Source organism: Equus quagga, chromosome 8, assembly GCF_021613505.1.
Source record: "Equus quagga isolate Etosha38 chromosome 8, UCLA_HA_Equagga_1.0, whole genome shotgun sequence".
NCBI classification, from domain to species: Eukaryota; Metazoa; Chordata; class Mammalia; order Perissodactyla; family Equidae; genus Equus; species Equus quagga.
In genome coordinates, this window is record NC_060274.1 from 21,469,529 (window position 1) to 21,495,518 (window position 25,990).

At 39.1% G+C, this 25,990-nt stretch overlaps 1 protein-coding gene across 15 annotated transcripts in view; it reads right to left on the reverse strand.

Moving 5' to 3' along the window:
* UTRN (utrophin) overlaps window positions 1-25,990 on the reverse strand; it is a 486,786-nt gene that overhangs the window by 390,636 nt on the left and 70,160 nt on the right. Inside the window, exon 1 of one of the 15 annotated variants that reach the window (XM_046669476.1) lies at window positions 6,591-6,945. The exons of the other annotated variants lie outside the window; for them this stretch is intronic. Within the exon in view, the coding sequence (XP_046525432.1) occupies window positions 6,591-6,597 (7 nt within the window). The 5' untranslated portion in view covers window positions 6,598-6,945. Of the gene's footprint in view, window positions 1-6,590; window positions 6,946-25,990 lie in introns of those variants that run through there. 15 annotated transcript variants of the gene reach the window in all.

Here is a 25,990-nt window from a genome sequence, read left to right on the forward strand (position 1 = left end):
GGATGGTGAGAACAAGGAGACTTCTGAGTATCTACAATTACATGCAAACAGGAAGGACCTAGGAGACAGGGAGAGACTTCAGATGCCAACACCCAACATGCAAGAAGGGCTGCCTTATGGGGCCAAACACCCAAGGAAGGGGCAAGGAAGTCTATCAGGAGCCAAGCTCCCACACCAGATACAGTCATGGTGACATATTTCCAAAAATGAAACTCCTCAGGTTAAATTGTTTTTACTTCTGCCTTTCCAGTGAGTTTTCCACTGGAAAGTGGAGAGTCAGTCTGAATAGATAACTTTGGTGGTGTTAGTGCCATCCAGTTGATTCCAACTCCTAGCGCCCCTATGGACAGCAGAGTGGAACCTGCCTGGTCTTTCTGTGCCATCTGGTGCTGTATCAGACAACGCTCCGCTGCTGTTCACAGGGTTTTCAAGAGAAGAGATTATTAGCCAAATATAAAATAACCGTGCCTATGGAGGTCCATCTCTTCCCACCTTCTAGTCTATTCACTTCAAAAACATTGTTGAAGGCAGAATTGCATCATTTAAAATACATCTTTTGGGGGCTGGCCCCGTGCCTGAGTGGTTAAGTTCACACTTTGGTGGCCCAGGGTTTTGCCAGTTCAGATCTCGGGCACAGACATGGCATGGCTCATCAAGCCATGCTGAGGTGGCGTCCCACATAGCACAACTAGGAGGACCCACAACTAAAAAGAATAGACAACTATATACTGGGGGGATTTGGGGAGAAAAAGCAGGAGAAAAAATACATCTTTTGTAATAAATTCAAGTATTTTAAGGTAAAATGATCAGGGTACTGATCAGTTATTAAGACGAGAAGACAAAAGCAGAAGATTAATGCAAACCCACGTTACTGACAGATCACACGAAGCTATCTCGACGTCCTCAAGGACCTAATATTGTACTCCCAGAAAAAGAACATAAACCTGGGGGGAAATGGGGAGCATCTGTCCTTTATTGAAATACTTTAATGAAATATCACCCACTATAAATACAATTTTTAAAATAAGAAAAATAAAGTATTTCAGAAGTCGTTTTTTTGAACTTTTTCATATTTTTTCTCTACTTTAGAGTGTTTTAATGTTGAGCCATGACAAGTTAAAACCAAGATTTAAGATCATTAAAAAAAAGAAGAGTTATTTTAATAATTAAATTTTCAGAATTGCAAGTCCATTAAAATGCAATCCTTTGTCCAAGATAAATATTTATAATAAGCAGGAAGAACATGCCAGAAAGGAACACTACGTTTCTCCTTAAAAATTCACGGGTAAAGATTTCTTCCCATGGACCTCACAGTTAAGAAGTCAGCCCATGAAGCACAGCATTCTTTGCTTAAAAGTGTAAAAATTTAAAGTTAATGAGTAAAATAATTTAAATATTTAGTCTCATGTTGAAAAATGCATGCCCTCTCATTTTCAATTTACATAATACGTAAAAAGCTCACATGAGCTATTAATACTTTTTTATAGAGAAGTCTATTCGGGTAGGATTGGACAAGGGAGATAAAAAGATAAAATCCACAGTATGAACAAAAATGCAAGAAAACCTCACATTCAACCCACTCTCACAACAGGCCGATGGTATCAGCCTCTGTGATCATTTATCCCCTAAGCTGCTGTTGAAAATTAGCGTCCTGTCTGAAATCAGCACTATCTTTATTTAATAGTCTGCTGTGGGTCTGTCCTTCACTTGTCTTTTTTGAAAATTTGTCAACTCAGTCTATACAATCTCTGGGTGAAGCAAGCTTGGTAATTATCCTCTGTGCAAAAGAGCCCTTCTTTTTCTTTGTCTTAAATGTACCTCTTTTAAGCATCAAAAAGTCTAGATTAATTTGACTTAGTTGAAGATTAAGTTAATTAATTTAAAGATTAGAGGAATAGTTTGTTTGCTCTTTTGAATTAAATTATTTTATAGCCAGTAATTGTCCCTTGTCTCTATTTTCATTATTTTAGGCTGAACAGTCCTAATCATTTGAGTCACTTTTATAAAAACATCAAATGCGTTCACACTTGGACTTGGGTTTCCTTCACTAGTCTACTCTCACTGTTATATCATTTCTTAAGTAGGAGACCAGAATCTCAAAGAGTAATCCATGTGCACAGTCAAAACAGCTTTGCAAAGGAAGAATAATGTTCTGTTTTCTTTCCTGTTTCCTTCCTAATGACACCCTAAAAACTAGGGTCCTTTTACACTGCAGCCAGTGTCTTCTGAGAACACTACAATTACTCTCTCCCTTCCATGATCCTAAACTATATAACATATAATTCATGGTGATAAATTTTTCTTGAAGTTAGCAAGAGAGTGAATCAAACAAAAAGATTTGGACAGAGAATCTTTCTTCAAAGCTTTCGTACTTCCCTCAGGACAAAAGTAAGCAAGCAAACCTGACTAGGCTGAGTTCAAAGCATACACAATAATATACCCAAAAGAAGTGAAAGCAGGATCTCTAAGAAACATCAGGACACCCATACTCATAGCAGCAGTATTCAAAATAGCTAAAATGTGGAAGCAACTCAAGTGCCCACTGATGGATGAATGGATAAACAAAATGTGGTACATACATACGATGGAATATTACTCAGCCTTTAAAAAGGAAGAAAATTCTCACACATGCTACAACATGAATGAACATTGAGGACATTTTTCTAAGTGAAATAAGCCCAGTCACAAAAAAGAGAAATACTCTATGATTTTAGGAGCCTACAAGTAGTCAAATTTATAGACACAGAAAGTAGCACGTTGACTGCCAGAGGCTGGCAGGGAGAGAGGAATTAGGAGTTATTGTTTAATAGATACAGAGTTTCCTGAAAAGAGTAATGGAGATAGATGGTGGTGATGGTTGCACAACAATGTAAATGTACTTCATACCACTGAACTGTTCACTTAAAAATGCTTGGTAAATTTTATGTTATGTGTATTTCACCACAGACAAGAAAAGCACATGTAAGAAACATTTCACTTCCATTTCAACTTGATTTTCAGAAAAAGTGATATTTAGTACGTCTCAACTCATACATTCCCCAACAAGACAAATGGGGAAATTTCACCTGGCTCCAATTTCACCTTTTAAAACTCATATTTTTAACACAACATTCTTTTGGCATATAAACACAAGTATTCTGAATTCGAGAATCGGAATCGTTTTCATTATGACCAAGCCTCCAGACATCTTACTCAAGAGGGAAATAGTTGTCAAACTCTTCGTGGTGGATAATGCTGGTTCTCTACTCAATCACCTTTCTCCCCTTCCTTCTTACAAGTCTCACCTCATTTTTTTTCCCTTGAAGAAAGGTGGCCAACTATAATACTGACCTCCCCTTGCAACTTGGGATAACCTCATGGCCCAGTTTTGACCAACAGTGAGCAAAAGAGTGTTGGACGGAACTTCTAGGTAAGCTATTATTTCCCAGGCAAAAGTTACCAGATTCAGCTGGCATGAACATTTTGCTTTGACCTTCCACTTTTCTCCAGGAAGACAGAAGTTTATCTATCTATCTACAGACTGAAGGTTATTGGAAAAAAACGAATTCTTTCTTACCTAGGCCAGAGCAGTAGAGTTTCTCTTACTTGCAAGTAAACTCAATCCTAACTCAATCAAGCACCACGGAGATAAGTCTGAGGGAAGAAATTCAGGAATATTTCTGGTCTAGAAGATGAAGTGAGACATTCTACCTCTGTAAAAGGGACACTGACTGAGACATAACAGTCCCCATGTCATATCTCCCATCTAAGAGGAAACACTAAAGACAGATGATTGAAATAGTGAGATGAGTGCATTGAGGATGCTGTCAGAGCAGCCTCAATCCACAAATAATATTTTTTCACAGTAAAACTAATATTTATTAAACGCTTACTGTATGCCAGACACAGGGGTAATGACCTTGCACACATTTTCTCATTGAATCCCAACAACCTTCTGAGGCAGAGCTCATACTCCCAGCCACTTTATTGATGGCTTTAAACAACTCGTTCAGTCTCTCTGATTTTCCTCTTAGGTACAAGGGGAGAAAAATGCAACACTTAAATGATTGTACTGAGAATAAAAGATAATATAATCAAAGAATGTAGCAAGGGACACACGGTTAATTCTCAGTAAAAAGTGACTGTCATCATCATCAAACAGAAGAGCATACTGCACAAATTCCCAGATGTAGCTAAACATCAGAATCTAGCACAGAATTTTCTCAAAATACAGATTCCTTGATCCTATAGGGGATCAGAATTGGCCACCCCAAATGTGTCTATTTGGCTTGATTATTTTTAAGAACAAAAAGACTCTGAAAGAAACTTTGACCTTCTCCCTAATTGCCTAAAAGAACTTAGGATAGCAGGCCTGTCGGAGGGAGCTAACACCATAACTGTAGTGCACTGTAAAATGTGTCTCTCTGGTCACTTTGTCTACAGAGGGCCCAGCAAAACTGGTTTAACAAACATTTCCATTTCCACCTCCATGCAAATTGCCTTCCACCCCTTTGGAGCCCCAAACCACTAGCCCCAACATCCTCCTTTGTCTTTAGCCAAAGATGGTATTTAAGATGGTGGCCTTGGCCATTCTAGCAAGTTACTCAGTTTCCTGGGTTTCTCCCATGTATACATGTTATTAAGCTTTGTTTGACTCTCTCCTGTTATTCTGTCTCATGTCAATTTAATTCTTAGGCCAGCGAGAGGACCTAGAGGGTAGAGGAACTGTCTTCCTCCCCTGCAACCCCAACTAACTCATTGAGTCAGAGGGGGAACCCAGTCATGCAGAGCTGTAGGGGAAACTCTGGCCTAAGGGAATGTTAACCAGATACTACAAACTTCACCACTTTGTTATACAGATCATCGGAAAGCTTCTATTACCCAAGCCACATATAGGAATCCACCCCCTGCCCGCACAACTGCCTTCACAGAACCTACACTTAAAAGTATGCTCTCTGCTTTCACTAAGAGTTAAGAACATCTCTCTAGTCGATGTGAAATTACCTTGGAGGGCAACGTGCGCCACATCTTTCATTTTGGGGAACTAGGAATAGGCAGGCCGTCCGGATAAATCAGAGTTCTTTCTCCCTGACAATGGTGCTGTTTCATCCATTCATTCTACCACTTTGTCTTGGCTGCCAGGAAGTTCGGAGCAAAACTTAGTACTACAATTCTCCTGAAGCAAGTTTTAAATATCAGAAGTATGGTTTGAAATATTTTGCTTTGTTTTGGGAGGATATTTGAAACATTTTATTACAAAATCAACCCGCGTTTATTACAGAAGATTTAGACAAGCAAAAGAAAGAAAATTTAAATCACTCATTTTCCCTCCACCCAGAAATAACTACTATTAACAAGTTTATGTCCATCCTCCTAGACATTTTTGTCTATTTTTTTCACGAAAAATGGAATAAAAAAGAAAATACATAGTATTTTATAGCCTATACTTAAAATGCATTGAATGTTTCCATTACAGTACATACTCTTTCATAATGTCCTTTTTAAAGCTCTTAGATAGTTATTTTTTGGCTGGACATTCAATAAATTATTTATCACTACCGCCCTGTTATTGTACATTCTTAATGCTGTTTCTTGTTTTTAATTTTATAAGCATTTCTGTAAGAAACATATGTAGAGTTAAAATTTTGTACACATACAACTCATTTATTTACTCATTTATTCGTTCATTTAAAGAGCAAATTCTTAAAAGTGAAAGTCAAACAGACATCTTAGTAGCCTTCCCCCACAGCAGACCACTCCCTGCCCCTCGAAACACTCTTTCTTCGTCTTCCCAGATTCAGTTTCCTCTTTCTCCTCTACCCTTCCACAGCAGGTCCTCTAAATGTCAGATTTCCTAAGGCATCAGTCCTGGGCCTCATCTCAATTTATTCGCTCTTACTAAGTAGCCTCTAATCCACTCTCATAGTTTTAAATACCATCTAGGTGCAAATGTCCCAGTGTTGTATTTCCAACCCAAACCTCTCTACTAAATTACAAAATCATGTGTAATGATTTTAAAATATGTTCACAAATTCTCTGTAGTCCTCCATTCAAAAGGTAGAGCTGAATTCTCCTCCTCTTTAACATGGGCTGGACTTGGTGACTCACTTCTAACAAAGAGAATATGGCAGAAGTGATGAGAGAAGTGGGACTTACAGCTTCCTCCTTGCACTCTCGCACATCACTCGCTCTAGGAGAAGCCAGCTGCCATGTCACGAAGACATTCAAGCAGCCCTTGGAGAGGTCCACATGGTGAGAAACTACGGCTTCCCACCAAGAGCCAGCAAGCAACGGAGGCCTTCTGCCAACAGCCATGAGCCATCTTGGAATCAGACCCTCCAGCTTCAGTCAAGCCTTCAGATGACAGCAGCCTGGCCAGACCCTGACTGTGACCTCATGAGAGACACTGGGACAGAATCACGTAGCAAAGCCACCCCCAAATTCCTGACCCAGGAAACTGCATGAGATAAATATTTGTTAATTTAAGCTTTGAAATGTTGGGGTAATGTGTTACAGAGCTATAGATTACTAATATAGATTTGCTGCTAAGTTTCAGAGTACTTTGTCATTCAGCAAGAGATAAATAACAAAGCACGTCTCCAATCACCTACCTGACATCTCCGCTGAGACGTCTCACAGACTCATTTCAAACTTCACACATCTAAAATCAAACTGCTGGTCTTCTCTCCAATCACTTCGGTCTCCAGTCCTTCATAACTCAGTGCACAGCACCTTCATCCACTCACTTGTTCATGCCAGGACCCTAAAACCAAACCTTGGCATTTCACAATCTATCTAATACCACAATCTATCGCCAACTTCTGTTGGTTCCAATTCCTAAATAAATCTTGAATCCATCCACAACTCTTCCTCTGCCAGTCGTCCCCTGGTCTGAGCTACTGTCATCTCTCGCTTGGAATCCATTAACCTAACGCTGATAACCTGACAGTATCTCCTAACTTCTGTTCTTGTTCCTTTCTAATCCACTTTCCAAATGATAGCCACCTTGACAATGAACTTTGGAGCTATTAAATCAACATGGCTTACAAAGTTCTGAATCATCTGACTCCTACCTACGCCAAGTCTTATCCTCCAACACTCTCCCCGCCTCTCAGTCTCTCAATAGCTCCAGCAACACTGGCCTTTGTGTTACTCAGATGCACTCAGCCCTTTTCTGCCCCAGGATATTTACTCATGCTGTTATGTCTGCCTACAGTACTCTTCACCCCATTCTCAAACTGCTTGATTCCCATGGCTATTTCAGGTCTAATTTTAAACATCATTTCTTCAGAGCAGACTTCTAGACTTCCCCAATCTTTCAAAGCATCCTGTTTTCTTTTCTCTTGCCCCTTAGCATTTACCTCAATTTGATTACATATTGATTTGTATAAGTCCATGAGGGCAAGAAAGGTCTGCTTTACTCATCGTAGTATACACAACTCCTAATACAGGTTGTCAATAAAAAAAAATTACTGAATGAGTGTACTTAACGTGTTCATTAAGTCTAAACTATGTATTGACCGTAATTCAATCTAGACTTCCAACTAGCCCACTTCAATTTAAAAAAAACATAATTCTGTTAAATCTATGGCCTTTTCATCCTTCTGCAAAATTTTGAAACCATGATCATCAAGATGACCCACTGATTTTCTTTCTCATTTCCTCTTTTTCACGATTAAAGATCCTTTTATTATTGACAAGGAATGAAAATATGATCCTAGAATCATTAAAAGGAAGAAAAGCTGGGAAAAAAAAAAAAGAGTTCCTAAAAGCAGACAGGAAAAGCAATTCTAAAGTTCATTAGAAAACTAAATTGACCCTTGATTCATCTAAATGGGAACATTTTATCCTGGTATTTAGAGTTTTGGTGACTAATCATTTCCCTTTCCAAAGGAAAGGCAGGAGGATCACCACTCTGCACGAGATTATTTTTTGATGAAGACATCAGAGACCTCCTGATAGAAGAACGAGGAGCACCCGTAAGGCTGAGCTGGAGCCCAGTGGAGCACAACGCCCAGTCACTCACTTCCAGGAAATACTGTGCAGACTTGCAACCAGAGACGGAGTGGGTATGGGAGCAGACAGTGTGGGTTGTAAGGCAAAGCCGCACACACAGAGCAGCCCCACAGCAGCAGTGGCAGCAACGAACCAGAAAAGAAACTGCACGGCACTCACGGTGGAAAGAAACATTAACCACCCAGCAGTCTTCCACCCACACTTCTGCACACAGACCGTCAGCCCAGCACCAAGACCAAATTCCAAGATCACACAGGTTTATGTATAAACACATAATTGTGCCAAACTTTGATAAGTGGCACACAATTTAATAGATTTATGTGAACACAAGTGATAGAATATGATTAGCTCAATTATACATATAAATGCATGTATAATACAGTCTTTGCTTACAGAGAAATAAATGTTACTTGGTAGAGAAAGATATGATAATAATTGAACTTGAAAAACTATAGCTTTGGTCACTCTACTCTTGTGACAAATAAGTTACATATATTTTTCTTATCTGTAGCTCAGAGTATAATATCATTAACCATGATGTGTTCATTTTCTAAATCAAGTAATAAAGCTAGACCGTTTTTACTGTGGTAAATTCTTCACTAAAAGTGAAATTTTAATAAAAATCTAATTCAACCACAGACAGTTGTATACATAATTCTTTAATGTAGAAATTACGAGAACTCACTGATTAAACTATTTTTTCTGAACAATAAGAAGTAAAGATAATAAATAATATAAATGTTTAGGACATAATTATTCTAGAAAAATTCAGATCACAATGACATTGGGTGGGGCTAGCCTGGGGGCATAGTGGTTAAGTTCACATGCTTTGCTTTGGCAACCCAGGGTTTGTAGGTTCAGATCCTGGGCACAGACCCACACACCACTCATGAAACCATGCTGTGGCAGCATCCCACATACAAAATAGAGGAAGACTGGCACAGATGTTAGCTCAGGGACAATCTTCCTCAAGAAAAAGAGGAACTGATGTTAGCTCAGGGCCAATCTTCCTCACCAAAAAACAAACAAACAAAAAAAAACAAAAGAAAACCTGGTTTGTTAATCTTTCTAGAATATAATAATACATGCTAGTGTAGAGATTTGGAAAGTAGAGTTCAAAAAAAAGAATGACACTGGGTATCAAAAGAATAACCGTATATAATTTATTCACCTATAAATAAGTAAGATTTTAGTATTAACACTCATCCTAAACATACAATTTATTAAAAAGACTGCTACCCTTTATGGGGGAAAAAAAAGTACGCCATAAAACTGCCATGCAGAAGGCGGCCATTGTGGAAGATGAGCCTGGACGCTAAGACAGAAAAGAGGCAGCCCAGGCAGCCCCCAGAACAGAACCAGGAAACAAGGATATCAATGTTTGGGGCCATCAAGGGACACACTCCAACCAGCAAACAAGATCAAAGCATCCAACTGGCAAGGTAACCAGGTGGGTCCCCCACTAGAAAAGAAGGAGCCGGTGTGACAGCTTTACTGAGATCAAGGTGAGAGAGCAAACCCACAGTCGCCCAAGCAGACAGGGTGGAGACACACAATAACTCAAGACAAGTCAGACGAGGTCACACATCCAAACAACAGCCTCAAAAAAAGCCACCATGAGGCCCAGCTGCAAGGAAACTGAAATCATCTTATCTTGCTATCGGTAATAATGAAATTGGAACACCCTTTAAGCTTAAAGGAGTAAATCCAGAAATGAAAGTTACAGCTCAGACCAATTTTAGATCCTATAATAGGCAGATAATGTGCATTTCCTTAGCCATAAGCAACTATTCTAACATGTTGTAAACTATAATTTATTCGTTTATACACTCGCATAAATACCATTTAATCCTTACAACCATGAAATGCCCCCAAGTCTCATCCATTAATAGTTCTAAAACGATCACAGCATTTAGGATACGGTTGACATATTTAGCAAACACAGTCCAAATGTTATTCCAGATAACTGACTACAGGAAAGAATCAATTTTTACATGCACTTTATATAAAATGTTTCCCAAAACATCCAAGTGTGGTTACATTACTATACTGTACTACTTGAAATTTCATACTGCATAACTATTGCCCAGAAGGAGAACTTGTTTAACTGCGGTGGGGAAAACACTGACAGGAAATCTGATCAAGGTCTAGGAATTCCTCTCGATTATCCTATTCTCGGGTTCTTTGCTTTCTCTTCATCACAGGAGCTGACTGTGTTCCATCAGATAAGTCAAATGAAAGAGAGTAAAAAAGAAAAAATCTATAAATGCCATATGACCTGTCAAGAAGTACTTTATTTTATACGAAGAAGATGCCGTGTAAGCAAATGGGAAAAAGACACGCGCCCACAATAATTCAAAGGCTTTCCATCACAGAACCCGTCCACAAATGCAGATCTTTAACTGCATTAACATTTTGCAAGCACTAAATTGATAGTATTTGTGTAATTTGAAGAAAAGAACTGGAAATAATATAACCACATTACAAGCAATTATCTTTTTATAATAATAATGACGATAATGCTAGCAATAGCAGAAGCAGGTAATGTGCAGAAATCTTACCACGTGAAGGCACAGTACCACTTTCCATGCATTATCTTATGTTTTTGTCAATTGAAACATAATTCACATGCCATAAAATCCATCCATTTAAAATTCAGTAGTTTCTAGTACATTCACCAAGTTATGCAACGATCACTATCTAATTCCAGAACATTTTCATTACCCCAAAAACCTTGTACCCATTAGCAGTCATTCCCCATTCCTTCCCTTCCCCCCAAGCTCTAGGCAACCACTAATCTACTTTCTACGGATTTTCCTATTCTAGACATTTCCCACAAACAGAATCATATGATACGTGACCTTTCGTGCCAGGCTTCCTTCACTTAGCTTTATATTTTCAAGGGTTATGCATCCTGTAACTTCTATCAATACCACATTTCTTTCTATAGCTGAATAATGTTCCCCTGTATGGAGAGAACACATTTTATTGATCCCATCATCAGTTGATGGGCATCTGGGTTGCTTCCACTTTTTGTCTATTATAAATAATGCTACTATGAACATCCATTGCAAGCTTTGGTGTGGACGTGTGTTTTCAGTTCTCTTGGGGATATCATTTAAAAGGGAATGGCTGGGTTAGATGATAACTCAACACTTAACTTTTTTGAGGAACTGCCAAACTTTCAAAGCCACCACACCCATTTTACATTCACACCCACAGTGTATGAGGGTTCTAATCTCTCCACATCCTCATCAACACTTGTCCTTTCCTGCATTTTTTATTATACCCATCCCAGTGGGTGTGAAGTAGAATCTCACTGTGGTTTTAGTTTGCATTTCCCTAAAGACTAATGATGTTGAACATCTGTCCAAGGGCTCACTGGCCATTTGTGTATTGTGAAATCTTTGCCCATTTTTCAACTTGGCTATTTGTCCTTTTATTCCTGAGTTGTAAGAATTATTTATATACTCTGGATGCTAGATCCTTATCAGATACATGATTTGCAAACATTTTCTCCCATTCTCTGGGTTGTCCTTTCCCTTGCATTGTCTTACTTTACTCCTCACAACAACCCTGAGACAGTACTATGAGGATCCGCCACCTTACAGACGAGGCAAGAGAGTTCATCGGCTTGTCTGAGGTTTCACAGCTAGTAAGAGTTGAAACAGAGATTCCACCCCCACAAGCTGCCTCCACTCCTCAGTCCTATGTGCCAAATGCTGAGCTCTTAGGTGCTACAGCAATAGACACTAAGTAAATAAGCAGGATTAAACATAATTAACTTAAAGAGAAACAGTATTACTGATGCTTTGCGTAGAAATACCAGAGGGCCCTCCTCTTGTTTATACCAGTCCTCTTGAGAAGAAAGAGTAGCTTAAAATAAAGCACATTCAGCCTTAAAAGGCAAAACTTGGCCTCTAAACAGTGTCTATTTTGAATAGTAGGAAACTTTCTTTCTTATTGAGTTATGTAGTTGAAACAAAGGACTTCAGAATACAAGTGGTATTTCTGCTGAGGTTCAAACATTGGAAATCCTGACAGTGGGTGTTCTGTTAGATGGAGGCCTGTTGCTTAGCCAACAACCCCTCTGTTCAAACCTTCTGCCTCCCCCAGCCCCGCACAGCCACGCTGAGAAGAAGAACACAGCAGAGTTTGAGCAACTAAGATGTCATTCGGACCAGGAGTCCCTTACTCTCCTCTTATTTCTGCCACCAACCATGATAAATATAAAGTCAACCTACGTCTATAGAATTATATTCATGTTAAATAAAGGGTGAAATAGTGTTTTAAAAGAATACACTAGATCTACCAATACTGGCATGGAAAGGGACTCTAGGTATAGCTCAGCCAAAAAAGAAACAACTGTAAAACAATATAAATAACATGATCTTGTATTTATTCAAAAATAGATAACATGAATACATATTATAATACATATGCTAGCATATGCACATGGACCAAAATAAAATCATCTAATGATGGGGATTTATCTCCCCCAGGGGTAGAGTATGATTTTTATGGGATGAAATGTTTGACTTTTTAAACATATATTATATACACACTATTTTGCTTAAAAACAAAAACAACCAAGGGTAGCATTCTCTCAGATAATCCTGTAAATCTTAAAAGCCGTGGAAATAAATGAGCAAATATGAATAAAATGGACACATGAACAAAAGTTCATATTTTGCTCCATATCTGGATAAGTTTGAGTAACTATACAAACTTCTTGAAGTTATGAGAAAAATTATGTACTTGCATAGGTGATTTTGAGTGGGGGCAGAAATTTCAGTTTCCATCAATTTTTTAAATGACTCTCTGATCTCAAAAAGTTTACCAACATTATCTTAAAAGAATATTATAAGGTCTCATTTTATGAAAGGTTAAGACAGAAATAAAAGGATCAGATAAAACAAAATCTCTCAAACACAGTAAAGAGATACCTTCTACATCACGAAAGAATAGTCATTAGATCTCTCTTAGGTCCTCTTCTGTAATTCTCAGGATTACACTAAGCTAATCTTATTATTTTTATTTTTTTTTAAAGATTGGCACCTGCGCTAACAATTGTTGCCAATCTCCTTTTTTTCTCCCCAAATCCCCCCAGCACATAGTTGTGTATTTTTAGTTGTGGGTCCTCCTAGCTGTGGCATGTGGGATGCCGCCTCAACGCAGCCTGACGCACAGTGCCATGTCCGTGCCCAGGATCCGAACCGGCGAAACCCTGGGCCGTCGAAGCGGAGTGCGCGAACTTAACCACTCGGCCATGGGGCCAGCCCCTAAGCTAATCTTATTTTTAAGCTTATCATTTACAGCTATAAATGGTAAAGATATGTTTCTCTTTCCTGTAGATACAACACAAACATCTTTCCTAAGACAAAGAGAGAGAGACAGACTCCATCCTATAAACACTAACTTTAAACACGTACACAAACAAGCTATTTGGTTCATGCCTTTAAAAATTATTTATTGAGCATCTACTACAAGCCAGACTCAGTGTTCTCTACTTCATGTCATTTTTATTTGTTACATCCCAGGGTTTTCTTTCTTTCTTCTATATGCTGCAGAATGAGGAAACTGAAGGAATGAATGTCCTGCATTAGGCCATCTTAAATGTCCATGTCACAGTTCCCAATTGCCTGTGTGATGGCTCTTTACGGGGAATGAAAAGGAAGAGAAGCACAAACTTATAGGACCTCAATCCTTAGATCACTAAGGATTACCAGCAATAAAAGAAATACCAACTTCCCCTTACACAGGGGCTTAACATTCCTAGATTTTTTCTCTTGGCCCTCATCCAACAAATAACCGTCTTCTTGAAGATTAGTTTCTCCTTGAAAATAAAAGCTAATCAAATATATCGTAGGAAAACAAAAGATTTAGGCAGTGTCTAAGTTAGGAGGTCATAAACTTACATCTATTTGTCTGGACAAAACCCTACTTTAATTCTAACAGTAACCTGAGTAATATTCTGAGTATTTCAGAAATGTACATTTTCTAAACATCATTCTAAATATTATTATTCTAAAAATTCCAAATATGCAGTGAGAATTGCATTGTCTATACAATGATGACTGGGGAGGACGTCAGAAAAATCATAGCTACAAAATTAAAGTCATATCTATAAAATCGACAGGGAAGAAGTGGTGGATCTAAGTGATGTGTCTTGGAAGTATTTTCTTAATGAATCCCTGACTCATATATGACCCCTTAAAAACGTAGCTAGAGGTTTCTTGGAGTGACACCTCCCACAGGTAGCCTCCAGTTCCATGAACTGTGCTATTATAACACATCAACTTTCATATTCGTGCGATAATTATGCTATCCAGGTTCTCCGGTCAGCAATGGAATGCAATGAACATACAGTCTCTAGCATCTGCCCGACCAATATCCGATTCACCTAAAACCAATTCCTTCCAAACGCCAAGCTATCACTGAGTGCACAGACGAACACAGAAACACCTTGCTAACTAACCTCCGACCTGCCTCACTTTTCATAAAATGAGTCATTTCAATTCCACTTTTAGTTAGGCTACCCACTTGGTTTGTTCCCAAATACACTTCAAACTCAAGTTGGATGTTTCTCCTTAATAACATCCTGCCAGATGACACTGAGAAAGAAACTATGAAATCACATTAACCGAAGTAAATGGCTTCAGAATAAAGCGGAGAAAGTGGAGAAGCACGAGTGGTTTACGTGTTTCATCACAGCCAAGTGAAGTCCGCTCTTCATGGTCCATTCCGGAAGTTCAGCCCTCCACTGGCCCTGAAGTCGACAAGATTTGAGTCATCCCTCCCTCTCCCGGTCATCAAACACACATCACACACAAACAAAGAAGAAAAGCTTCTTCTAACATTATTTTTAAAAAGTATTTACGTCAGCTGCCAAAAAAGAAAGTGATGAAATTTCTTTTAGACAAGCGTGAATGATGGGAGAATTCCATACTAAATTCCTTGTGCAGAGGTTCTTTTTTCTAAAAACATGAAAATCAAAGGGCTGGCCCGGTCGCGCACTGGTGAAGTGCACACGTTCCGCTTTGGCGGCCCGGGGGTTCGCTGGTTAGGATCCCGGGTGCGGACATGGCGCTGCTTGGCAAGCCATGCTGTGGCAGGCATCCCACATATAAAGTAGAGGAAGATGAGCACGCGTTTTAGCTCAGGGCCGGTCTTCCTCAGCAAAAAGAGGAGGATTGGTGGCAGATGTTAGCTCAGGGCTAATCTTCCTCAAAAAAAAGGAAAAAAAGAAAAAAGAAAATCAAGAATTATCCACTACAACGTGAGAGGGACTCGGCCCACCATGCTGGTTTTGAAAATGGAAGGGGCTGTAAGCCAAGGAACGTGGGCAGCTAGAAAGGCAAGGAAACTAATTCTCCCCTAGAGCTTCCGGGAGGAATACAGCACTGCCAACACTCAGAGTTTGGTACAGTGAGACCTGAGTCTGACTTCTGCCCTCCAGAACTCTAAGATAACAAACCTGTGCTGTGCTAAGCCATGGAATTAGAGCTGATTGGCTACAGCAGCAATAGGAAAAGAAGGCACCCACTCATCTGCAACATTTCTCGGTCACGTGTCCCTCCCGGGAATCACAAACTTGGAACCACGAGGTCAGAAGTAGAAACACAAAGCAGGAGAGCAGGCTGCAGGTGCCCAAGCCTCTCGCCCCAACTGGGCAAAGGACACACAGCAGCAACAGACAACAAACGTGAGCAGGGGGCAATCACACACAAACCGGCCCAGAGGGACGAAACCTGGCCGGAGCACCTCCTTTTACCTTTCGAGGGAAATAACTAGGAAAAGCACAAAACAGACAGCGGAGGGAAACAAGCAGGTCACCATCAGAAGCCCTGTCTGCTGGCATCAGCTGAGCTCCTGAACGAGAAACTGATACGGTCAGTGCAACAAGAGGGAAGAATCTTTCACACACACATTCTTTCAGTCAGATACACCCAAAAGAAGAGTGAGCTCAGCTTTTGGCAGCAGCATCTTCAACATTAAAAATCACGAAGAGAACTTTGCCATAACTCAATTTAACTCTTCAGCAGAGCCGAGATATCCCCAAGCTATCAACCTCGATGGCCAGGTCTTCAATATCCTCCCCTCGACATTGGACAACCACCTCCCATACTGTCCACCCTCCCACGTGCATCCTAATTGAAAGACTAGCTTCTTATGATCATGAAATTCTGCACGCAGAACCTCCCAAACATCCCCCTGTCTTCGAAATCAGGTACATCTATACATCGCAGGGTTAAGAAACCTACTTAGTATGGTGTTCAGCATGCATTCCTGTAACCATCCCTACGATCCATGCCCTCCACTGGAACATTCTCCTCCAGCCCCAGGCTGCCACCAGTTTCCATAGCAAATGGTCCCCTCTTTCAGGAAGCCCTCGAAAGAGTTTCTTCCACCAGCCCCATATCCATGCCACCCCCACCTTTTGAATTCACATGTTTTGTTCCTTACTTATAACAAAATATCTGGGGAGTTTGGGAAGTTAATAATATTATATACATGCATGCCCCTGTTGATCTCCCTTCCTAATGAAATTCTTAATTCCCTGAAGAAAGAAACTGTCTTATTCCCTGGCCTCTCACATAGTCCCTTATACAGCATAAATATAATAAATATTTACTGATTTACCAAAGAAATAACCTGATGTATCCTTAGGAAAAAGAGAAAAGTCCTAATCATTCAGAAGAAATTGAGTTAGCCGTGTAAGAAAATTTCTTCTTGAACAGGGATAATTCAACTCCAATAAAATTATAATGTTTTAGGGGTTTTTTCATTTTGTTTTGTTTGTTTGCTTTAAGCATGGAAAAATTCTAATGGAACTGTTACATGAGCACCTTGTATCTCCAGCCATCTGTAGTTATTGCTACCACACAAGCAAATTCCTACCAGCTGACTTAGGGCCTCAAAGCCGCGCGGGGAGAGGAGGTTGAAGACCCAACCAGAATGCAAGGAGATATAGTAATAACACAGGAGCGAACAGGACCCAACCAGGTAGGCCAGTCACCCCTCTACCACTTCACGACGCACCAGTCCTGGGAAAACCAGGCTCTCAGTGTGTCACTTTCAAAGTGAATCTATCTTTATGATGTAAAAGTTATAGATGCTAGATCTGTGGCAATTCATCATACAAATGGACATGTGTCTATAAATATATAGCCAAGAGCTAGGGCAGTTCCTTATCCAAGTGGGAAAAGTAAATACGGACAAGGAGACAAGCTTTTCCTAACTTCTGACTCCAAAGCCTAGAAAATACATAGAAAAGAAGATAAGTACAAGATACAGTTCTATAAGATATTGTGTTTCCTGTGCCTGGGTCTCTGTATTCTTAAATTTCAGTACTACTGTATTTTCATCAATTAGTACGTGCGACTATTAAATTCTTTTGAAGACATAACAAAATTCAAAGTGCTAAGTACTTAAAAACTTGATTCAAAATCCTATTTTAAATAGTGAATCAACATGATATAAAACTTAAAAATCAAGTTTTAACAAAGTAGGTGTACCTACAACTAATTCTTTACCACATTTCTTGGCACAACAAACTCATTGTGAACAACCTGGCACACAGTAAGTCCTCAATAGACACCTTTGTTTTAAAATGTTACTCACAGTGCAAACTCATCCTCACAGGTCCCCCATCGTAAGGACCCAACACATCATTTGATGTAGCTGAAATCAATTTTCACAACATAGAAAGAAGGATGTTTCCCTTTTTTCCTCTCTTTTTTTCTCTGCCTTGTTTCAAAAAATGATCCAGGTGTTAATGGAGACCTTTTAACCACATCTCGGCAAAGTTTAATTTGAACAGGCAGTTTCTCATGACCTTCAAGTCTGTATTCAACAATGAAATCATTTGGCTTTACATCCTATTCAGTTATTAATCCCAAACAACAAAGGAAGAACTTTCACATGGAAACTGTGAAACCTATGCTGGCCAACATTCATTTTGAGTCACTCTGGGTCGCATTCACTTACAGCTAAGGTCATTGAAGACCATGTAATGACCTCAGCTTTTTAGAAACTACGGTCAACATTTTGCTGGCAAAGAAACAAACTAGCTATGTGACTTTGAGACAAATGCTCCTGGAAGTCGGCCATCTGCAGAGGGGGCACTGACAGAACACAGCTGGGCGATCAGCAGACGGCAGGGTGCGAGGTGGCTCAGGGAGACAGGAGCCCATGTAGGCACCAGTCACCTACCCTCCCCAGAGGGCTCTTTCAGTAAGTGCCCTTAGGCGAAATTTCCACCCTGGCCTGGGACATCCACATCAGGGCCTCAACATTCCAACCCCACCCAGTTAAAGAAATTTAGCTATTATGTGCTAGCCAAATTTGACTTTTTAGAAATCAGCTCCAATTAGTTGACTTTTTTTAACTAACAAAGCAAATATTTACAACTGTATTTATTTTACTCATTTTCTTTTCTTTGTTTCCATTCCTGTTATTATTACTATTAATTGGGCCTTTGTTTTTATTCTTTAAATTTGAGTAAGGAAGTGGCAGCATAATACAAAAAGCCCTGGAAATGACCTGTGCCTCTAATTTAAAAGGCATTTTTTTCCTTATCAGTCATGCAAAGTCCCTTTTAGCATCCAGAAGAAGACCACTGTGGTTTTCCCTCAACTCTGGGATGCTTTTATTCAAACACAGCCCTCCAGACTAAGCCTGAAATTGAAACTAATATTGCCCTGTCCGCCAAGCTAGCAGAGCTGCAAGCTATAAGTTTTTCCCAAGGCATTAACAATTAGCTCAAACACAAGGACAAATTAGGAAAGCTATAGATGAGGAGGTTTTTCTCTTCCTAATATTAATCAGTCTCTATGTGGAGAAAGCCACAAACTGAAAACCAGTCTTTCTGAAATCCAGCAAGCCTGCATCCCTCCATGGTGTGAAGCAAGTGGGTGGAAAGTCACATTAGGTGGGGACACTAAAAGCTATCCTGCTGTGGCTTTAACCCCATCATACAGTCCAGAGACTCTTTCTTGGGACACCCTGGGCTGCAGTAACTAGAATATTTACTTGTCCAAGTCGTCTCTTGAATCAATTAAATTTATCTCCTTCCTATACAGACAGGTCTTCAAAAGATTTCTATTCTCCTGGCCTGATTTTTCCTCTTCTTTCATCAAGGTCAAAGGAAAAGGTCACGGTCAAAGGAAAAGTTGGCAAACATCTTAGGTTGGTTCCACCCCCCAGAAGCAAATACTGAGACACAGATTCAAATATAAGTAGTTTATCTTGGAGGTGACCCCATGAAACACTGGTGGATGGTGAAGAAGTGTGACAGGACAGGAAAGGTAGCCAATAAAAGGGTCATTTTCAAGTAAGTTACCACTGAATCATAATTCAACTGAGAAAACCAGGGCCAAATGCTCATCTCAAAGGCAGATGCAAGAGAGCTGGTACGGATTTATACTATACACGTATATAGTACAGATTTATACTACAGCAGTCACTGGGTGTGGGCTGCTGGGGGCCGGCACTCTCGGCCAACCCTGGGTGTGAGCTTTTCCAGCCAGAGAACGCCCTCAAGCCAAGGAACACAGACGCCTGCAGCTGGAAGTCCCCAAGCACCAGTGCGGAAAGCAGAGGATGTGAGCAGGGCAGCACCAGCCTCGGCTATAGCTGGACTGGGACTATTTCCAAAAGTAAGCCAGAGGCAAGCACCTTTGATAAATGACACATGTCACTGAATACAAAGCTGGGTGCTTCTCCACAAAATTATCCTTCAAAAAACAGGACATCACCTTATATTTAAATCCTGAAAGTTCTCCTTATATGGGACACTGTCAATTACTGCTCTTAATCTGAACCAACAAAAACACAAGAATCTGAAAGGACATCAACAATGTTCAACTTGGATGTTATTAAAGATCAAGAAAAGAAATTTAACACAGACTTGGTTATAGAGGATATGACTTTTCAACTTCAAGTGGTGGATGGCAAAATTGCTCAAAAAAAAAAAAAATGGCGGAAGCCAACAAAGGCCATTACCAGAATCATCAGATGTGGCAATACAAGTGAAGAAACATAGAAAATACTCGTCTTGGGGCTGGCCCTCTGGCCAAGTGGTTAAGTTGTCGAGCTCCGCTTCAGAGGCCCAGGGTTTCGCCGGTTCGGATCCTGGGCACGGACAAGGCACCACTCATCAAGCCATGCTGAGGCGGCATCCCCCATGCCACAACTAGAAGGACCCACAACTAAAAATATACAACTATGTACCGTGGAGCTTTGGGGAGAAAAAAGAAAAATAAAATCTTAAAAAAAAAAAAAGAAAATAAAATACTTGTCTTGAGCAGTAATTAGAGAAATTGAAAATAAAACAACAAGTGGTACCCACAATTGGATACTGGCTGGATCTCAGAGATAGAGACATATTTATATATAACTGGAGGCATTAAACCTAACAGAGCCTTTCTAGAGACCATTTAGCAATACATGTCAGAAACCCTAAAATTAAACCACTTGTCCCAGAAATTCTATTTCTAGGAACTTATCAGAAATAAATAACTGAAATGAAGAATGACACCAACAACAGTAATAGTAATAGCAAATATTACTAGTGAATAGCACTCACTGGAGCAGGGCCAGGATGTTCTAACTCTTTCACATCAGGGTTCTCAACTGGGAGCCACTCCGCGCTCTAGGAGACACCTGGCAATGTCTGGAAACATTTCTGTTTGTCAAAACGGTAGGCAGAGGCCAGGAATACTGTTAAACGTCTACAGCGCACATGACGGCCCCCACAGCAAAGATTTATCTGGCCCAAACAGCAATAGTGCCACGGCTGAGAAACCCTGCTTCATATCTATTAATCCATACAATCCTCACAACAACGCTACGTTAATTATTTTTATTATCTCATTTTACTGATCAATAAAGATAATTTTCACTGCACTATTACCCATAATGGTGAAAGACCCAGAATAAATTAAATATCAAAAAACAGAGAAAGAGTCAAATAAATTATAGAATAACTACCTAACAGAAACATCAAAAATACTTAGGAAATAATATAAAACTAAAATACCAGAACAAAAAGTTAGGAGTATTATATAATTACAATTATTTTATTTTTTGTTTTTGTTTGTTTTTTTTTGCTTTTTTTTAAATTTATTTATTTTTTTTATTGAGTTAATGATAGGTTATAACCTTGTGAAATTTCAGTCGTAGATTAATGTCTGTCATTCGTGTTGTAAGTGCACCACTTCCCCCTTTGTGCCCACCCCCCACCCCACCTTTCCCCTGATATCCACCAAACTGTTCTTAGTCCACATTTTTAAATTCCTCATATGAGTGGAGTCATACACAGATTATCCTTCTCTAGCTGGCTTATTTCACTTAACATAATTCCCTCAAGGTCCATCCATGTTATTGCAAATGGAATGATTTTGCTCTGTTTTGCAGCTGAGTAGTATTCCATTGTATTTATGTACCACATCTTCTTTATTCATTCGTCTGTTGATGGGCACTTAGGTTGCTTCCATGTCTTGGCTATTGTAAATAATGCTGCAATAAACATTGGGGTGCATAGGACTTTTGGGATTGCTGACTTCAAGCTCTTTGGATAAATACCCAGTAGTGGGATGGCTGGATCGTATGGTAGTTCTATTTTTAGTTTTTTGAGGAATGTCCATACTGTTTTCCATAGTGGCTGCACCAGTTTGCATTCCCACCAGCAGTGTATGAGGGTTCCTTCTTCTCCACAACCTCTCCAACATTTCTTACTATTAGTTTTAGATATTTTTGTCATTCTAATGGGTGTAAGGTGATATCTTAGTATAGTTTTGATTTGCATTTCCCTGATGATCGGCGATGATGAGCATCTTTTCATGTGCCTGTTGGCCATCTGTATATCTTCTCTGGAGAAATGTCTGTTCATGTCTCCAGCCCATTTTTTGATTGGGTTGTTTGATTTTTTGTTGTTGAGTTGTGTGAGTTTTTTATGTATTTTGGAGATTAATCCTTTGTCACATATATGACTTGCAAATATTTTTTCCCAGTTAGTAGGTTGTTTTTTTGTTTCAATCCTGTTTTCATTTGCCTTGAAGAAGCTCTTTAGTCTGATGAAGTCCCATTTGTTTATTCTTTCTATTGTTTCCCTTCTCTGAGAAGGCGTCCAAAAAGATCCTCTTAATACTGATGTCAAAGAGTGTACTGCCTATGTTTTCTTCTAGAAGCCTTATGGTTTCAGGTCTCACCTTTAGGTCTTTGATCCATTTTGAGTTTATTTTGGTGAATGGTGAAAAAGAATGCTCAATTTTCATTCTTTTACATGTGGCTTTCCAGTTTTCCCAGCACCATTTGTTGAAAAGACTTTCTTTTCTCCATTGTATGCCCTCAGCTCCTTTGTCAAAGATAAGCTGTCCATAGATGTGTGGTTTTATTTCTGGGCTTTCAATTCTGTTCCATCGATCTGTACAACTGTTTTTGTACCAGTACCATGCTGTTTTGATTACTGTAGCTTTGTAGTATGTTTTGAAGTCAGGGATTGTGATGCCTCCCGTTTTGTTCTTTTTTCTCAGGATTGCTTTAGAAATTCGGGGTCTTTTGTTGCCCCATATGAATTTTAGGATTCTTTGTTCTAATTCTATAAAGAATATCACTGGGATTCTGATTGGGATGCCGTTGAATCTGTAGATTGCTTTAGGTAGAACGGACATTTTAGCTATGTTTATTCTTCCAATCCATGTACATGGAATGTCTTTCCATCTCCTTATGTTGTCATCCAATTCTCTCAGAAAGGCCTTGTAAAATTTTCATTATATAGGTCCTTCACTTCCTTAGTTAAATTTACCCCAAGGTATTTTATTCTTTTTGTTGCGATTGTGAATGGTATTGTGTTCTTGAGGTCTTTTTCTGTTAGTTCGTTATTGGAGTATAGAACTGCTACTGATTTATGCAAATTGATTTTGTACCCTGCAACTTTGCTGTAGTTGTTGATTACTTCTAAGAGTTTTCCAATAGATTCTTTGGGGTTTTCTATATATAAGATCATGTCGTCTGCAAACAGCGAGAGTTTCACTTCTTCCCTCCCTATTTGGATTCCTTTTATTCCTTTTTCTTGCCTGATTGCTCTGGCCAGGACCTCCAGTACTATGTTGAATAAGAGTGGTGATAGAGGGCATCCTTGTCTCGTTCCTGTTTTCAGGGGAATGGCGTTCAGTTTTTGCCCATTGAGTATGATGTTGGCTATGGGTTTGTCATATATGGCCTTTATTATGTTGAGGTAGTTTCCTTCTATGCCCATTTTGTTCAGAGTTTTTATCATAAATGGCTGTTGGATCTTGTCAAATGCCTTCTCTGCAACTGTTGAGATGATCATGTGGTTTTTATTCCTCAGTTTGTTGATGTGGTATATCATGTTGATTGATTTGCGGATGTTGAACCATCCCTGTGTCCCTGGTATGAATCCCACCTGATCATGATGTATGATCCTTTTGATGAATTGCTGAATTCTGGTTGCCAAAATTTTGTTTAGAATTTTTGCATCTATGTTCATCAGTGATATTGGCCTGTAGTTCCCTTTTCTCGTGGTGTCCTTATCAGGTTTTGGTATCAGTGTGATGTTGGCCTCATAGAATGTGTTAGGAAGTATTCCATCTTCCCTAATTTTTTGGAATAGCTTGAAAAGGATAGGTATTAAATCCTCTCTGAAAGTTTGGTAGAATTCCCCAGGAAAGCCATCTGGTCCTGGGGTTTTATTCTTTGGGATGTTTTTGATTGCTGTTTCAATCTCTTTCCTTGTGATTGGTCTGTTCAAATTGTCTGCCTCTTCTTGAGTGAGCTTTGGGAGATTGTAGGAGTCCAAGAATTTATCCATTTCCTCTAGGTTATCCATTCTGTTGGCATATAGTTTTTCGTAGTATTCTCTTATAATCCGTTGTATTTCTGCAGAGCCTGTTGTTATTTCTCCTCTTTCATTTCTGATTTTGTTTATTTGAGCTTTCTCCCTTTTTTTCTTTGTAAGTCTGGCTAGGGGTTTGTCAATTTTATTTATCTTCTCAAAAAACCAGCTCTTTGTTTCATTGATCCTTTCTACTGCCTTTTTCATTTCAATAGTATTTATTTCTGCTCTGATTTTTATTATTTCTCTCCTTCTGCTGACTTTGGGTTTTATTTGTTCTTTTTTCTCTAGTTCAGTTAGGTGTAGTTTAAGATTGCTTATTTGGGATTTTTCTTGTTTGTTAAGATGTGCCTGTATTGCAACGAATTTTCCTCTTAATACAGCTTTTGCTGTGTCCCATATGAGTTGGTATGGCATGCTATCATTTTCATTTGTTTCCAGGTATTTTTTGATTTCTTCTTTAATTTCTTCAATGATCCATTGCTTGTTCAGTAGTGTAATTACAATTATTTTAAAATGTGATTATAGGGGCTAACTGGGAAAATAAGATATGAAAGTTACTATTAAGATAGTAGAAATAGGAATGGATATTTTTTCTTTTCTAACATTCTTTGACATTACTGTGATTTTTAAGAGAAAACACTCAACAATGGAGTAAGAAACTTGGAATTTCCTTTAAAGAACTAAACATTTTATGAAATAAGGAACATCTCATTCTAACAACACAAGAGTTTAACAAACTAAGATTGTTGAGTTTAACGAACTAAGATAGTTAATATCAAGAAATTAGGAACAAGGATTTCCATGGAACAGCAAGAAATGTCATACTTTAAGTTCTGAAGTCTTAATAGTTCTGTTCAGTGTAAGAATGAGTCACCTAGATTTTATACCCACCTCCTGATCTTTTAGTTATTTCATAGCTCACTACCACCTAAAGCGAATGGGCAAAAAAAATCAAATTTCAATTCAGCTAAGTCTGATTCATTTTAGCAGCTCTCTTATACAAGGTAGTTTAAATTACTTTAAATTTATCAATAATAGTAAGAGTAGTAACATTATTACTGTTGCTACTATTAGCAACATGTATTGAATGCTTCTTCCGTGGATCACTATGTAATCTAATCCCCACAACATCCCTAAGGGGTAAATGCTTTTACAGTCCTCTTTCAGAAGAGGTCAGAGGTCACTTAAAATTAAGGAACTTGCCTAGGTTGTACACAGCTAGTATACAGAAGTACCTGAACGGAAATTCAGGCAGTCTGACCCGAAGCCCAAGTCAAAATACAAATGTGCTCGGGACAAGACGGGGCAAAGGAAAGACAGGCTCGATCCTTCACGCTCTCCCTACAGCAATGAACCTGATCATATCCGCCACATGGGATATAAAACCTGCCTTCTGAGTACATTTACTAATTTGCTTAAGTAGATAGATCAATCATTCAACCAACAAGGCTATCACATTTTAATAATTTTAAATTACTAAATTTAATTTTTATCTCCTATTTAAATTTATTTTAATAATTATTTTTATAATCAATCAATATTGACAAATAAATGTTTGCCAAAAACAGCCAAGTGAATTCAAAGGAGAAAAAAAAATCAGGCTGTCAGAATTTCCGCAGGAAGTCCTGCGATCAGTGATTCTAACCTGGGGGGATTTCATCTGATCCTCATACCCCATTGACGCCTCTGTTCTCATGGATGGGGATTAAAAACATAAGTCATATCTTGTTTATAGGAAAATAGACACCTTAGAATGAAAAACAGGGGACTGTCTGTTTAAACAATTTAAGCATCTGTTTCTAGGATGCTGAAAAGGAATGGATAGGAAGGTTAAAGATAAAACACTATTTGTAGATATTAAATTGTTGGGCTTAACTGTCTTGAGTCTCATCTCATCTGCCCAGAACATATATTAGGAAACGAGGTCCCTGGAAACAAAATGCTGTGATCTTCGGAGCTCCCCGAAGCGCAGATTAACTCAACAAATAACAGGGATCAGGGTACTAATAACATATCATCATGGGGAAACGAGGGGAATCTGGCACGAGGACAGGCTCCTAGCCTGGCTGAACTGTTAGCAGCTCACAGCGGCTACAGGTTGGCGTGAAGGAGCCTGGAGGAACAACCGGTCTC